Source organism: Schistocerca americana, chromosome 9, assembly GCF_021461395.2.
Source record: "Schistocerca americana isolate TAMUIC-IGC-003095 chromosome 9, iqSchAmer2.1, whole genome shotgun sequence".
Taxonomy (NCBI): domain Eukaryota; kingdom Metazoa; phylum Arthropoda; class Insecta; order Orthoptera; family Acrididae; genus Schistocerca; species Schistocerca americana.
This window is the reverse complement of record NC_060127.1, coordinates 200,742,852-200,760,706: the sequence shown is the minus strand read 5'-3', so window position 1 is coordinate 200,760,706 and position 17,855 is coordinate 200,742,852. Positions and strand designations below refer to the sequence as shown.

At 43.7% G+C, this 17,855-nt stretch overlaps 1 protein-coding gene across 1 annotated transcript in view; it reads right to left on the bottom strand.

The window, feature by feature from the left end:
- LOC124551195 (venom protease-like) overlaps positions 1-17,008 on the bottom strand; it is a 220,675-nt gene extending 203,667 nt beyond the window's left edge. The window contains exon 1 of the mRNA XM_047126183.1: positions 16,930-17,008. Coding sequence (XP_046982139.1) covers positions 16,930-16,990 — 61 coding nt within the window. The 5' untranslated portion in view covers positions 16,991-17,008. The remainder of the gene's footprint in view (positions 1-16,929) is intronic.
- Between the last annotated feature and the right edge of the window lie 847 nt (positions 17,009-17,855).

The window sequence follows — 17,855 nt, the reverse complement described above, 5'->3', positions numbered from 1 at the left end:
TTAACAGAAAGAAATTAATATGCATAGTTAATACACAAAGTCAATTAAAATCACATGACCAAAAATTTCAAGCAGAAAAAGAATGACATGAAGAAATATGAGAGCAAATGAAGAAGTTGATAGGATGATTAAAATGAAGTAACAAAGAAACAGAAATAAAAAAACTACATTTAAATGAATTAATCGAACAAAATTAATGATCAAATTCTTTTTGATAAAGGTTTAAAAACAAAAAATCTTAAACCACTTGACAAGTTTCGAGACAACGACCTACTGCATGCAAAGTCCTTACCCTATCCATTATGCTACACAACCAGTCAGTTCCATACCATCTATTTAACGCTGTTAATTGTCACTCAAAACAACAACAATTTTCTTCGATTACTCGCAAACGAAGACTCACCATGGGGAATCGTTGTAAGTTGTGATACCTGGGATCTCATCCTGCATCAACACATAGATCTTTCAAAAAGTCTGTCCCACTGCTGGGGACCTCTCCTTGCAAGTTCAGCTCATTAGAAAACTTGTTCAGGTCCCCAGCTCATATGCTCAGAGACACCTCACTGCTCAGTGGATGACGTGCAGAGAAGGACCTCAGTGGAGAAGCGTGGCAGAGAAGAGCCCGGCGGCGAAGAAATCTGCCAGAGAAGTTATTTTGGTTCATCTGCTTACAAAAAGGAAGACTAGTATTTTTACGTTTTCTTTCACCATGTCATTTCAGTTGTGACTAGTGTTCTGAGTGCTAACCAGCAAAAAGATGCCTTAAAAGAACCTGGTCCTCTCCTGGATTCTGTTTTCAGGCAGTTAACCAGTATCGCGCTCCCTAACATTTGGTTCTGAAGAACTATGTCCAGCACTGTCTGACTTTTCTATGACCAATGAGGCAAGTCCTCGTCAGCGCAGTCGAGTTTCTGTCTATTAAATTCATTGCTCTGCTCCTGTAGAAAAACTGATCCAGCTCATACATATGTACGTCCGCTTTCTTTATTCTGTCAGCAAAATCCTCTATACCTTCCACTTGCCTCTTTGTAATATCACTCAAATGTTCCTGACAGAAACTTGCACTCTTCTACTTCCTGAACCTCTACAGAAGTCTCCATTTTATATGTTCAAACGTGTCCCCCTTTCTCAGTGTTTCCGTGTATCTACAAAAAGTTTTTGCCTCTCTTCCTAGACCTAATTTTGCTACCTGCAACAACTGCTCAAACACCAAGTCTCTGTGACATTGTCAGGTTCTCCACGAACAACATCACATCCGCAAAAGGTACAGACTAGGCTAGTGGCAGATGGATCTGTTAGATGGTTCAGTGTCTGGAACAACTGTATTTCCTCATGTTTAGCTACAAGCTTATTCCATAATTCTGTGTTATCTGGTCTACCCTGTGTTACTTCATCAATCAGTACTTTAGCTGTCTCCTGGACAGTAACATCCTGTATCTCATTTCAACACCTTTACTGCTCATTCACACACAATACAAATACGCACCAATTGCCAGACTGAAGAACGAGTAACCCAGAATCCCTGTACTGCCTCACAACATAACCAAAACTATGTCGCATGAAACAAGTTACAGGTACAGATTCAGCGCACAATGCAGAATGCTCAAGTACCGAGTGATCAAAAAGTCAGTATAAATTTGAAAACTTAATAAACCACTGAATAATGTAGATAGAGAGGTAAAAATTGACACACATGCTTGGAATGACATGGAGTTTTATTAGAACAAAAAAAAAAGAAACAAAGTTCACTAAATATCCGACAGATGGCGGTGGACAGCAAAACGTCAGTGACTGTGCATGACAATCGTGTATAAAAGGAGCTGTAATGAGAGAGAGAATCAGATGCGCCAGCAGTCGCAGCATGTTGACGTTACCTGAAAAGGCGCTTTTAGTGAAGCTGTATTATCAGACGCCCAGACCTTAGTTCGTGCGATTATTGGCTTTGTGGTTACCTGAAGTCGCAAGTGAATCGTGATCGTCTGATATCTCTAGGGATGCTGAAAGACAACATCCGACGCCAATGCCTCGCCATAACTCCGGACATGCTTTACAGTGCTGTTCACAACATTATTCCTCGACTACAGCTATTGTTGAGGAACGATGGTGGACGTATTGAGCATTACCTTGTAAAGAACATCATCTTTGCTTTGTCTTACTTTGTTATGCTAATTATTGCTATTCTAATCAGATGAAGCGCCATCTGTCGGACATGTTTTGAACTTTTGTATTTTTTTGATTCTAATAAACCTCATGTCATTCCAAGTAAGTGAGTCAATTTGTACCTCTCTATCTACATTAATTTGTGATTTATTCAGTTTTCAAATTTATACTGACTTTTTGATCACCCGGTATTTATACTGTAAACATCTAGCAGTCCCAGGTTCTGCTCCCTCTTGTTGCCCCAAAACTCAGACACATCAGCCAGTTCCTCTGGCGTATCCAAAGTAATCTCTACGCTTTGGTGACACTCTATTCTAGATCCATGTGTATCACACATATCGAAAATAACCAACAGTTTCTCCACTCACCCCACTCTGTTAGCATTGTAGGTTGAGGTCCACTCTGCATGCTGCGTGGACGACGCAAGTTCTGATACCTACTGAAGATGATGCCACAACTTCTGAGGCAATTTATAGCCGACTCCAAGAGTGGCCGGATGGCCATAATGTCAGGTTGTCAAACAACGCACAGCTGAGGTTGGATGAATAGATAGAAACGGCTGTCAAAACCAATAAATTACTCTCTATTTGTACATCAGCACTGTGTCGAAATGGGGACGTGATCACTCTGTCTCCCCCGAAAAAAGGGCTGGCAGCAAGGCAGGTACTTGCTAGTGATCGGACAGCTGACTACAATGCGTGCTCGTGTCCTGTTTTGTTGACGATTGCTGTAAGCACCTGGCTTGTGCACCTGTGTCGTAAGCCACAGCACTGGCGTCAGTTGAATGTGGAAACAGCCAGGAATCTTGCAGATGTAGCCAACTACGCGGTTAACGACCGCAGACGGGTGGACAATCGTTCATCAAGCAGGTGTGTCGAGCACGTTGTCGAAAGCCATCTGTTGCGCCTGGGCTGTGCCCTGTTGCCTCTGCTCTGCAATCTGGTTGCTGCTGAAGTGAGTCAGGAAGGTTTCTCTACAGTGTGGCACCAAGTCTGAAGTGTGGACTTAGTGCAGGAAGTTGGTACCAACATGGAGACTCGAACCTCAAGCTGCTGTTGGTGGCTGTGAATGATTCTGCTACAAATTTGACAGCGATTTGTTCCAGATTCCAGCTCACCTGTTAGGGCAGTTCACCATTTCTAGACACGTATTCGGCAATATCACTGAAACCCTGATGTTCGGGATACCCTTTCGCCTGTGCCATGCATCACCCCCGTTGTCAGGTTATAGCGATCAGGCCTTGTCCATCTAGTAATAAACCACCAACCCAAATGACAACACGCTGTGTTCACTAGCTACTGGTGGCTAATACAGTATTCCACTGTAGCTTCACACGTAATCTGCCCTTAAAATGCTTGCGGTTGTACAATGGTGAGAGTGATAGCTAATGAAGGGCTATCGCTAGGCTTCTAGTTGACTCCTCCTCTGGTAGTGAAGACCAAGGAGAGAATGGTCGATGGTGGGGGAGAGGTCTTCCCACTAGTGACAGCTTGGCTTCTTACTGACTTTCTGGAGTGCATTTTAAGCAGGCACTCACTGGTTAGGTTTCGTGTCGTCTCGTCTCAACTACTCCAGATGTTGAAGATTGGTCATCCTTCTACAAGGTTAGCACACGAATGGCATTGAAAAATATTGAGATGACTGTCCCGCCTCTGGTGACAAATTTGGCTTCATGTGCTCACACACAGCCCTCTGAAGGCCCACAGACAGACATGTTTCTGTTTACCAGCGACTGATGGCAGCCAGCGCAGCAGACTGTCAGCTCCACTGTAGCTGAAGACTTAGGCTACCACACTTCCGACGTAACTGTTTGAGAGGTACATGGATTGGATGGAAAGTAGTGGCAAAACCGCCATAAAATAAAGGACGTGTATCACATGCCATGGGCACTGTGTGTTTCTGATAGCAAACGATCTGTACAAATAGCGCAGTGAGCGGCGACGGCTGTGTTTGAGTCAGTTTCTGTACATACTGTCTGAAACTGCGGAAGGGCAGTTCGAGCGCCCTAGCAGCATATTTAGGAAAGACAAACAAAGTGCATGGATATAGACTGAAATGGCACATAGTCAGAGCACAACAGCCTCCTGACACAGCGTCCCATCATGCATGATGCTACATGGCGAACAACATGCACTAGCTCCTGCATACTGGAACATCAACCGAATTCACCCGATAGCAGTCTGTGCGATTACGAGCTGTCCGCCAAAATGAAGGAATGTCTTCTTGGCACGTGCCATAGGGCAGTCCTTGCAAGAAGTCGGCAGAGGTGGACTTGCTGACAGTGTGTGACGCCTTCCATCGGTGTGGGGAAGGTGATCGAGATGCGGGGCACTTACACTGATGGCTTGGAGTATTTGGAACGTCTGTCAGCAACGTCTGGTATGGATCATAACTGTGTTGCCACGATTTTTATCCAACCCATGCACTTTTGTACACGAATATAGAAAGCTCTAAAACAAACTGCTGGCAGTTACTATTCCATCATGATGAGTACAGCAAGCAAGAAATACCTGAAGTGTGCTTCACACTTATATGTATATAAGCATCTGAAGACAGCTGCTGTAGGTAGGTACATTAACACCATTTACAATCTACACGTATGTGAAGATTATGCAATGGGTCACTCATTCAGGAACATACTTGAGTGATGGTTGTTTTCTAGAAGGAAGAACGTCCACCAGCCAGTGTATTTGTCGTTCCACAGTAGTGCTTTCCTCAGTGGCTGGGATCTTTAACATACAGTGAGGTGACCAAAGTCATCAGAAATTAGATATGCCGTGTCGAAACTCCTTATGACCGGCGCAGTGCAATAACTCGGCGTGGCATGGGCACAACAAGTGGTTGGAAGTCCCCTGCAGAGGTACTGGTCGATGCTGCTTCACAGCCGATCTTAATTGGGAAAGTGTTGCTGGAGCAGGATGTTGTGCACGAGGTCACCTCTCGATTATTACCCAAAAATACTGGATGGGATTCATGTCGGGCAATGTTGTTGTTGTTGTCGTTGTGGTCTTCAGTCCTGAGACTGGTTTGATGCAGCTCTCCATGCTACTCTATCCTGTGCAAGCTTCTTCATCTCCCAGTACCTACTGCAACCTACATCCTTCTGAATCTGCTTAGTGTATTCATCTCTTGGTCTCCCCCTATGATTTTTACCCTCCACGCTGCCCTCCAATACTAAATTGGTGATCCCTTGATGCCTCAGAACATGTCCTACCAACCGATCCCTTCTTCTGGTCAAGTTGTGCCACAAACTTCTCTTCTCCCCAATCCTATTCAATACTTCCTCATTAGTTATGTGATCTACCCATCTAATCTTCAGCATTCTTCTGTAGCACCACATTTCAAAAGCTTCTATTCTCTTCTTGTCCAAACTATTTACCGTCCATGTTTCACTTCCATACATGGCTACACTCCATACAAATACTTTCAGAAATAACTTCCTGACACTTAAATCTATACTCGATGTTAACAAATTCCTCTTCTTCAGAAACGCTTTCCTTGCCATTGCCAGTCTACATTTTATATCCTCTCTACTTCGTCCATCATCAGTTATTTTGCTCCCCAAATAGCAAAACTCCCTTACTACTTTAAGTGTCTCATTTCCTAATCTAATACCCTCAGCATCACCCGACTTAACTCGACTACATTCCATTATCCTCGTTTTGCTTTTGTTGATGTTCATCTTATATCCTCCCTTCAAGACACCATCCATTCTGTTCAACTGCTCTTCCAAGTCCTTTGCTGTCTCTGCCAGAATTACAATGTCATCGGCGAACCTCAAAGTTTTTATTTCTTCTCCATGGATTTTAATACCTACTCCAAATTTTTCTTTTGTTTCCTTTACTGCTTGCTCGATATAGAGATTGAATAACATCGGGGAGAGGCTACAACCCTGTCTTACTCCCTTCCCAACCACTGTTTCCCTTTCATGTCCCTCAACTCTTATAACTGCCATCTGGTTTCTGTACAAGTTGTAAATAGCCTTTCGCTCCCTGTATTTTACCCCTGCCACCTTTAGAATTTGAGAGAGAGTATTCCAGTCAACATTGTCAAAAGCTTTCTCTAAGTCTACAAATGCTAGAAACGTAGGTTTGCCTTTCCTTAATCATTCTTCTAAGATAAGTCGTGAGGTCAGTATTGCCTCACGTGTTCCAGTATTTCTGCGGAATCCAAACTGATCTTCCCCGAGGTTGGCTTCTACTAGTTTTTTCCATTCGTCTGTAAAGAATTCGTGTTAGTACTTTGCAGCTGTGGCTTATTAAACTGATAGTTCGGTAATTTTCACATCTGTCAACACCTGCTTTCTTTGGGATTGGAATTATTATATTCTTCTTGAAGTCTGAGGGTATTTCGCCTGTTTCATACATCTTGCTCACCAGATGGTAGATTTTTGTCAGGACTGGCTCTCCCAAGGCCGTCAGTAGTTCCAATGGAATGTTGTCTACTCCGGGGGCCTTGTTTCGACTCAGGTCCTTCAGTGCTCTGTCAAACTCTTCACGCAGTATCGTATCTCCCATTTCATCTTCATCTACATCCTCTTCCATTTCCATAATATTGTCCTCAAGTGCATCGCCCTTGTATAGACCCTCTATATACTCCTTCCACCTTTCTGCTTTCCCTTCTTTGCTTAGAACTGGGTTTCCATCTGAGCTCTTGATGTTCATACATGTGGTTCTCTTATCTCCAAAGGTCTCTTTAATTTTCCTGTAGGCAGTGTCTATCTTACCCCTAGTGAGATAAGCCACTACATCCTTACATTTGTCCACTAGCCATCCCTGCTTAGCCATTTTGCACTTCCTGTCGATCTCATTTTTGAGACGTTTGTATTCCTTTTTGCCTGCTTCATTTACTGCATTTTTATATTTTCTCCTTTCATCAATTAAATTCAATATTTTTTCTGTTACCCAAGGATTTCTACTAACCCTCTTCTTTTTACCTACTTGATCGTCTGCTGCCTTCACTACTTCATCCCTCAGAGCTACCCATTCTTCTTCTACTGTATTTCTTTCTCCCATTCCTATCAATTGTTCCCTTATGCTCTCCCTGAAACTCTGTACAACCTCTGGTTCTTTCAGTTTATCCAGGTCCAATCTCCTTAAATTCCCACCTTTTTGCAGTTTCTTCAGTTTTAATCTACAGGTCATAAGCAATAATTGTGGTCAGAGTCCACATCTGCCCCTGGAAACGTCTTACAATTTAAAACCTGGTTCCTAAATCTCTGTCTTACCATTATATAATCTATCTGATACCTTTTAGTATCTCCAGGGTTCTTCCATGTATACAACCTTCCATCATGATTCTTAAACCAAGTGTTAGCTATGATTAAGTTATGCTCTGTACAAAATTCTATCAGGCGGCTTCCTCTTTCATTTCTTAGCCCCAATCCATATTCACCTACTACGTTTCCTTCTCTTCCTTTTCCTACACTCGAATTCCAGTCACCCATGACTATTAAATTTTCGTCTCCCTTCACTATCTGAATAATTTCTTTTATTTCATCATACATTTCTTCAATTTCTTCGTCATCTGCAGAGCTAGTTGGCATATAAACTTGTACTACTGTAGTAGGTGTGGGCTTCGTATCTATCTTGGCCACAATAATGCGTTCACTATGCTGTTTGTAGTAGCTTACCCGCACTCCTATTTTCCTATTCATTATTAAACCTACTCCTGCATTACCCCTATTGGACTTTGTGTTTATAACCCTGTAGTCACCTGACCAGAAGTCTTGTTCCTCCTGCCACCGAACTTCACTAATTCCCACTATATCTAACTTTAACCTATCCATTTCCCTTTTTAAATTTTCTAACCTACCTGCCCGATTAAGGGATCTGACATTCCACGCTCCGATCCGTAGAACGCCAGTTTTCTTTCTCCTGATAACGACATCCTCTTGAGTAGTCCCCGCCCGGAGATCCGAATGGGGGACTATTTTACCTCCGGAATATTTTACCCAAGAGGACGCCATCATCATTTAATCATACAGTAAAGCTGCATGCCCTCGGGAAAAATTACGGCCGTAGTTTCCCCTTGCTTTCAGCCGTTCGCAGTACCAGCAAAGCAAGGCCGTTTTGGTTATTGTTACAAGGCCAGATCAGTCAATCATCCAGACTGTTGCCCTTGCAACTACTGAAAAGGCTGTTGCCCCTCTTCAGGAACCACACGTTTGTCTGGCCTCTCAACAGATACCCCTCGATTGTGGTTGCACCTACGGTGCGGCTATCTGTATCGCTAAGGCACGCAAGCCTCCCCACCAACGGCAAGATCCATGGATCATGGGGGGGAGGTCGGGCAATGTGGGTGGCCAAATAATTCGCTCGAATTGTCCAGAACGAACAGTTGTTGTCCGGTGAGATGACATCATTGCTTGGGAACATGACTGCAAATGGTCTCCAATCACCTGAGAACAAACGACAGCTCCGCCATGGCACCACCCTTTTGTACCTTGTACGTACCGCCATTTCTAGGTGTGCATATTGCTATCCAATGACTTTAGTCACTTCACTGACGAATCGGTGAGTTCTGTGGAATTTGTACAAACCCAACAGTCGGACGCTCCTAACGCTGAGATGACAGCAACGTTATTGGCTGTACCGCGCAATCTTGTAAGACACAACTCGTACGTGGAGTCGGCAAATGGGCTTGTTAGTAGCAAGTGATACATGCAAATGGGTAGTGCGATGAAGTACGGAGCGATATGAACTGCCAGGAGGAATATCATTGTTGTGGCTTCCGTTGACCAACGGAGGAGAACAGAACGCTGGCCGGCCGGAGTGGCCGAGCGGTTCTAGGCGCTACAGTCTGGAGCCGCTCGACCGCTCCGGGGGCAGGTTCGAATCCTGCCTCGGGCATGGATGTGTGTGTTGTTCTTAGGCTAGTTAGGTTTAAGTAGGTCTAAGTTCTGGGGGACTGATGACCTCAGCAGTCAAGTCCCATAGTGCTCAGAGCCATTTGAATCGGTTCTGAACAGAACACTGACAGCGGTGTCACCAGCGACAATAATTGACGCTGGAGCGACACCACATCGTATGAGGCCCAGTTCGAGGGGCTGCATAGCTTCAATCCACACCGACGGAAAAAAATCGCAGCACCAAGAAGGAGTTCTCTGACACAGACGAAAGTTAGTAGGCATGTTCCTACGTCTAGAAGATGATGTCTATTACAATTTTGCGCCAGTCGCATAAGAGTGGAGCTACTAGTGCCACTATGACAGTGCAGAGCAAGCTTGCTTTAAATACACGCTCTGTCGGTCATGAGAGTTTTTGAGACTGGACGTGGTGAGTTGAAGCTAGTGAATGAATGCGATTAACGCTAAAAAGACGCCATTCTCAACACCTCGCTGATTTTGGACGAGGCCTACGATAACTGTATGTTCCTTCTGCGTTGCTGCAAAAAGACATGGCAGGAAGGTAGCCACTGCACGTGTTTGCTGGTAGTGGTGGTCACGAAAATGTATGGTCGTAGGGAAACTAGGGACGGGATGACTGCATGGCAATACCGACAGGGAAGACTGTCGTGACGGCGTATGGATCTAGCGCATCGTGCTGCACCTGCAGCACAAGCCTCAGCAGCAGCGGGCACGGTAGGGACAGAACGAAATTACAAATCGATTACTTCAAGGACCTCTCCAAGTCAGGCGCCCTGCAACGTGAATTCCACTGACACGGAACCTCCGCCGTTTGCGACTTCAGTGGTGTCATGCGAGCGCTCGTTGGAGAGCAGGGCAGAGGTCGCTTGTACTTTCTGATGAAAGCTGGTTGGGCCTCGGTGCCCACGATGGCCGTGTGTCACTTACGACGAGACCAGTTGAGGACTAGCAACCAACCCCGACCTGGAGCTATGGTCTCGGGAGAGATTTCGTATGACAACAGGACACTCTCAGGGCTATCCCACGCAACCTGACTGCAAATCTGTACGTCAGTCTGGTGATTCGATCTGTTACGCTCACATTTATGAACGGCATTACAGGGGGTGTTTTCCAACAGGCTGTCGCTCACCCAATGACCGCTGTCGTAATCCAAACGCTCTACAGTGTGTCGACGTGTTACTTGGCCTGCTCGATCACCACATGTCCAATCGAGCACACATTGGACATCATTGGACGATAATTTCAGTGTCATCTCATTGGTCGTCCCTGCACTGACCAACCGAGTGCAACAGGCATGGAACGCCATCCCACAAACTGAGATCCAGTAACAGTAAAAAACATTGCTTGCACGTTCGCCTGTCTGCACTCAACGTTCTGGTCATTACAACGGTTGTTAATTTTCCAGTTCACACTTGCAATGGCTTATCTCGCGATTACTTTAACCTATGATGTTGCAGTGTCAGTTACTTACATATGCTACCTAGACGAATGTATTCCCGACGTTTCGTCACTCTACATTAATTCTCTTTTTGGTGTTGTTAGTTTTTTTCGTCGGTATGTTTCTTCTTCGGAGATCCGAGCAGTGCGTGGTGCATCGAATGCGGTTGACGAAGACAGCACCCACACAGCTGGTGCGTCCGTCAGTTTTATAATGGTGTGAGCTCTGCCACTGACAAGACCTCTAAGTCCCCTCTTAGCTGAAATATTCATGGACAGTTTCGAGAAACAGTTCCTAGAAAATGAACCCCTCAGTAATTACATTAAATACTGGTAGAGATATGTAGATGATGTACTGTGTATGCGGACAGGTACCAACAGACAACTGAACACATTCCTAGAACATCTAAATTCACAACATAAAAGCATATAATTCTACACGCAGCTAGGTGAAAAATCCATTAACTTTTAGGCCTTAACGCATATATCAGCACAAATACACGTACTTCTAGCATTTAAAGAAAACCCACAACAACAGACACGGTAATACCCTCATGTTCATAACACCCAATAACACACAAACATGCAGCCTTCCATTCCATGGTACATCGCCTCACATCCATACCAATGTCAAAACAGATTTTCCAAACAGAAGTAGACACCATTAACTATGTTACATATAACAATGGCTATAACCCTGAATTAGTTGACAAAATCCTGCAGAAGAAACAAAGAAGGAAAATCTTGCCCTACATTTATGCTCTCTCTGCAATAACAACCACACCAAAAACTAACTGGTGTACTATTCCATGTCTAGGTAAACTATCAAACTACCCAAAACATTGAAATCCCAAAACTATAAGATATCATTTTATATAAGAGGCACTACAGCTAATCTGCTATTCAACAGCAAGGACAAAACAGATAAACAAAGCAACAGTGGGGTCTACAAAATAACCTGCACTGACTGCAATAAACTGTACATTGGTCAAATGGGCCGGGACATATCAACAAGGTTGACTGAACATGAACTCAGCTCGATATTAAATAAATCAGACTCCACCTTTTCTGAACATGTACTCAAAGAAGAACACGAATATCTAACCCACACAGAAGTGCTACACATAGCCAACAAAGGCAGTGAACTCAGCCTACTAGAAGCACTTGAAATTAACAAACACTTAGCCCTAAATCCCCAGCTGGTTCTAAATGACCAATTGGAACTGAGCACATCATCACTCTTAAACTTTACACAATAAAGTAAACCTACTACTAACCACAAAGTGTCCCAATAGTAAACAAATTGACATCCCAATATAAAGTAATATCCCATATGTGTTTACATTTCTAACTGTAACTCAACTGTAACCATGTAATATTTGGAATATATGTAACCCCCAAACAAACATTGCTGTTGTACAACCAACAATTAGTGTCCAGTGCAACTGTTCACAGCTGGCCGGATTGGCTGTGCGGTTCTAGGCGCTGCAGTCTGGAACCGAGCAACGGCTACGGTCGCAGGTTCGAATCTTGCCTGGGGCATGGATGTGTGTGACGTCCTTCGGTTAGTTAGGTTTAATTAGTTCTAAGTTCTAGGCGACTGATGACCTCAGAATTTAAGTCGCATAGTGCTCATAGCCATTTGAACCATTTTTTTCAACTGTTCACAATAAACACCAAACAGTTGTAGTTTTGTAACAATGTGTAGTCTAAATAATCCAAATCTTGTCATACATGGTACTGACAAACCATAAAATGTGATTTATTACATTAAAGAACAGTTTTATAGAACAAAAAGACCCTTTTGACAATTCCAAAGACAATACTACAACCAAAGATTGTATGTAAGTGAGTTGTATCCTAGCCCAGAATGTTTGGTTCGAACACAAGCTCCTTGTAAACAATAGTCAGTAGTTATCTGAAGATGGCCTAATAAGCCAAAAACTAGTTCATACAAATAAAATCAGTAGAACAAGAAAGCGCCTAAGTGTAATTCAACCCTCAACACGATGTAATAGATATTAGGCTGATTAGAACAGATTTATTTCTACCTGATGAGAAAAACTACTTGCAATGTAGCCTATGTCATACTATTACAGGACCTTCACAACATGTAATGATACGTTAGTGATGTGCATGCCCTGATTTCTTCTGTCCTTAAAAATAACTTGTATAAAAGTAGAAATCTACACTTCACATGAGAAATTTTAGGCATGTGGTCAACAATATAGGCATCACAGATTGGGTAAAGTGGATCTTTTAATCTGGGGGGGGGTGTGGCATGTCGGGGTGGAATTGGTTAGAACTACCTACTATACAAAACCAAGCTGCAGCTGTTTGTTTGGTGGTACACTGCAGCTGGCTGCAGAGGTGGTCACAAGGAGCTGGCTACCAGAAGTAATAGATTAGCTCAGTCTGTGACAGGATTTTTAGTGCACAGAGTGCACCGACCAGAAGTGGGAAGTGAGCTGGGTGAGTGGGGATAGACGCGGATGTGTGTGTAGTGTGAGAGGAGATTGAAAATAACAGGTGTTTGCGCTGGCAATATTGATAACATTCGAATTCCTACCATTCCAACCATCCCTAGATGCCTTCCATGGCTGGTGGTATTGCTTACACACGCGTCCACGACTGCAGCTGTAGCAGAAGTGGAAGTTATCGCCAGTGTAATTTTCACCGATCTCTGGGTACTAGCGTCGGCGGTGTATGACGAAATTGGTGCACTGTGTGTGTACATCAGGACATGAACGTGCGGAATCTGCCAGTGTTTCGGCGATCTCCGACATACTCCCATGGCAGCTGCTGCTACAGACTGATTTGTGGTTAAGTGTGTCATGCTTAGTGCTTGCCAGTACATCGCAATGGACTCTGTCTTGCAGTGGTATTTGCTTGTTTTCTCTATACTATCCGCAATAGGCCCTTCCTCCTTCTCAATGTAGTGGAGAGAACCAATTTAGGTTTTCCTAGCATCAAATTCCCGATTGACAATGATATCTAGCCATTACGACTTATTACTCCTGATTAGATCGCGGTTTAAGTGTGTTATATTTAGTGTCTCTCAGTACATCACAGTGGACTCTGTCTTGCAGAGGTATTTGTTGTTGTTGTCTCTGTACCATCATGTGGTACATCTTCTTCCTCCTCGTGCACCTTCTCCTTCTCCTCCTCCTCCGCCTCCTCCTGCACTCTTCTTCCTGGTGTAGCTGAGAGAACCTGTCAGTTTAGTAATTCTGTAGTACCTTTGAAAAAGAAAATACACATGGAAGGCCTGTAGTCCTCAAGGAACCCAAAACCATTACGGAATGCACATCGAAATTTGAAATTCCAGATATTTCATACATCACCACTTCCAGTTGTGATGTCAAATAATAATAGGTTTAGATTATTTAATGACATTTCTCGCCAAGAGCATGATACAATTGTTTATGCGAGCAAAGTATGGTGCAGTGTTGTTCGCTATTATTTTTAAACTGTGTGTGTTTGAAGCAAATTATGTAAATGCCTATATTAATCATTTAATTAATATTTCCTGTTGCACATCTTCTGAAGCAACATTTGTGACATTTTCAAAATATGATATTCCACTCCAGATTTAGTAACTTCTGAAGCACTGCAGCGTTTCATGAAGTGTATTACAAGAATCCGCACCAGGATGGCTGGGGCAGTTTAGAGACCATGGGTGGAGTGAAAAAGTGCTGCAGTTATTAGAATATCCCATGCTCATTCATGATGAAACCAGTTAGCTCTCTCTCTCTTTGTAGCCAACAATCACTTTTTTCCTTTTACTATATTTCCAGTCAGCCTGCTATTAGTTTTGTGATGTCATCAATTTTTGTGTGTTTGTTTGTGTGTGCGTGTGTGTGTGTGTGTGTGTGTGTGTGTGTGTGTGGGTGGGTGGGTGGGTGGGTGGGTGAAATAGTTACCATGTTCGTCATATATCCCCTGCATCATGATCAGAAATTAACTATTTATTAACTCCAGCAATATTTCTGGATCGATTCCCAGACAGGTAATTGCTTTGAAGGAAAGCATCTCTTGCATGTGCTGGTCTCTGCATGCATACAGACCACTTGAGATGGCAGAGGACACTGACAGGATGTGTGATTTTATTTCAGGGATTAGCGTGACATCCATTCTGTGCGGCGCAAGAGGCAGCTTGTGGTGAGCCCATTGGTGGACACGTCGCTTTGTGGGGCCCACCCAGACTTCGGACAGCCTGCATGGGTGGCGAGACGAGAGAAGGTTTTAGAGATATGTTCAAGCAATCTGTGAGGGTGTAATTACCCATCCCTCAAAAGAGAACAATACGTTTGCCCCTGAATGTGTACTTGCCCCTGATGTAGGCAACCCACAATGTGTGGCGATGCCACTGTTACACTACTACTCCAGTTCCCAGCCGTATACTGTCCGGCACCGTAGACATTTACTACAGAAGTGTGAGTCCTGTGAGGAGCTGCTCCAACATTGTGCCCCGTTGTTTTTAGGTTGGCAGTGTGCTAGATGGACTTCTGGTAGCACTTTCGAAATCACGACTGATTTCTTCTGCTGATTTCCTGTGATTTTTTACAACTGTCCTCCACAGTGCTTGACAGTCCCTGTCCATAAGTAGATGAGGTCGTCAAGATCCGACTGCCTTCAGATTTAAGTGTCCTCGATGGGAATATAGGCTATCTTGTGGGCACTGCAGCAGATCAGATAGTCGTATGTTGGGAGTGATAAACACATCGTGTGTTCCGACTCCCTGAGTGCCCATCACTCTCTGCAGTGTGGATGAAGTTGTCCAGAATATCCAGGACGCTCTCCTCAACCTACGCAGGCTGGGGAAGGAAGTGTCTTTCTACTTGGAACCAGGGTGCGTGAAAAAGGCATTTCAGTGTGTCATCTACTCACAAGGTACCACCCCGCATGGCTCCTCGCTCTAGTGAGAGGACTCTCCAGTGTGTGGCCCTTTTGGCGTACAGGTCACAGTACACCACCTTTTACTAGAATGAAGATTATTTTCAGATGAAAGGGCGGCAACTCTTTGCCAACAGATTTGCTCTATTGTAATTGATGGTCAGCCGAATGTGACACGACTTTTAGGGTTTTCTGAACATTCGATACGTTCACCAAAATTTTAGGGTGACGTTCTTGACGTGTTATCAGGGTTGCTGTCTGATTCCTTCTTTTTTGCCAATTATCAGCCAGCTACATACTTCTCTGAATCTGTTTTAGTTTTCCTCTTGTTTTACTTAGCGTTACTTAATAGTTGTAGAACATCTGAACAAATTTAACGCTATCTTTCATTGAGTGTGATATATTCTAACCATGCAAGGTGTGTTCAAAAAGTATCGGTAATTTTCATTTTCTAGAATTACTTTTATTATTCATCTACATTAATGTTATATTCTTCAAAGTAGTCCTCATTACATGACATACGCTTACGCAACCGCTTTTTCATATTCCCAGAACACTTCCAGAACACTTATCTTTGCCACAGCACGTAGCTCTTTCAGCGATGCGCTTTTAAGCTCATCTAAGGTTGTAAAACGACGGCGCTTTAACGTTCGTTTCATTTGGAAACAGGAAAAAGTCACACGCGGCCATGTGTAGCGAATTTGGAGACTGGGCATCATTACAGTTTTGCTTTCTGCCAAAAATTCATAACAAGCAATGAAGTGTGAACAAGTGAAAAATTGTGGTGCAAAAGCCACGAATTGTTTCGCAACAAATCCTGGAGTTTTTTTCGGATTACTTCTAGAGAACGGCACTGATGTTTTGGGTAGTAGTACTTCTAACTGATTTTGACCTATTGCCAAAAGGTCGAGATGCCCTACACGGTTAAAATCGAAGAAAACACTGAGCAAAACCTTCCCAAATAATGATTTGTTTCGTTTTTTTCCGTCGGTTTTTGATGTGGTTGGGTGGCCAGAAAGTTCGTCATCCTCAAATTTTTCACCACCACCACCAAAACGCTTATAGCACACATAAACCCTTGTTTCGCTCCTAAGAGTCACTAAAAGCAGCAATTATAATACATAAAACCTTGTTACATTTTATTCCATTTTCGTAGCAAAATATAATGCAAACTGTCTGACTCATTTTGGAGACAAATCAGCAATCGTCACTCCTAAGCGAACACAGCTCACTTACGTGACAACTGAGGACCCACTAAACGTTCAATACAGCGATCAGTGAAAACATAGTTTGACATGATGGCCGATAAACAACGAAAAATCGCGAGAATTTGACTAACACAATCCTCGAAATTAAAAGTTCCCGCTACTTTTTGAACAAACCTGTATACAGCAAATAACAGAGGATGAAAATGGTGCTCCGAGATTAACAGATTGGCAGGAAATCATAGTAGGCCATTATAAACTAGTCAGGAGAAAAGAACACAAATTAAATGATGCATTGGTTAACGCTTGATAACGAAGACAGAATGTGTAAAAACATTGTGTTAAACCAGTTGACTGACTCACTCGTCGCCGCCATCGCCACCAGCAGGGCAGCCGCGAGCGCACAGTGGGAGCGCGTGGCCATGGCCGCCGCAGTCGCCGCCTGCTCTGCTGCCGCTGCTGCGACCGCCCGGCAGCGCGAGCCTCGCGCACTGGCGAGCCACCTGGCGGCGTCGTGCCGAAACAGGCGTGTGTGAGCGCAGCACACGAGGACGGGGGCACCCGGGCGAAGGCAGAGGGCAGGTTACTATAAGGCAGGGCCTGGGAACGAGTACTCGAAAACGGCGAAGCTTGTCGAATGCTCACGTGCTACTGTCGTAAGCTTCGTCAGAAGGAAGCAGGACAGCGAAAATACCACTAGTCGCTAAATGGTTGGACGCCCATGACTCTTCATACAAAGTACTGTTTGGAGGCTTGTCTGTCCTGTCCATTTTCTTTGCCATTCTGTGTCCACTGGCGCAATCACCGTACACGGCGAAAATATTTGTGGATATCTCCACTGCTGTCTTTCACTACTGAACTCAAACTGAAGAATGTTCCGATTTCCCCAGTTGGAACTCCATTTGCTAGCATCCAGAGCTCCACTCAGTACCTCCAGGTGATAAAATGACAAAATGTAAACTCAAACAGCAACAATGAACCACAAATGGAAAATGACAATCAGTACATAAACCCATAGCAACATGCTAAACAACAACGCTACGAATTTATGCGCCATTCTTATACTTCGTTGTAAAACATCGAGTAGCTCTCACAGTTATTTAAAATTCAGCTCTATCTTAGATTTGACTTGGAATCCATCAAAATGATAGACTAGGAGAATGTGCAGTATGTAATCTGGTATGCAGAATTCAAAACTGTGATAATGGTGTCACATAATTATAGACGCCATTTTAGCAGAACACGACCTCAAAAATTAGCACAGTGAGATGGATCAAAAACCTTAAAAG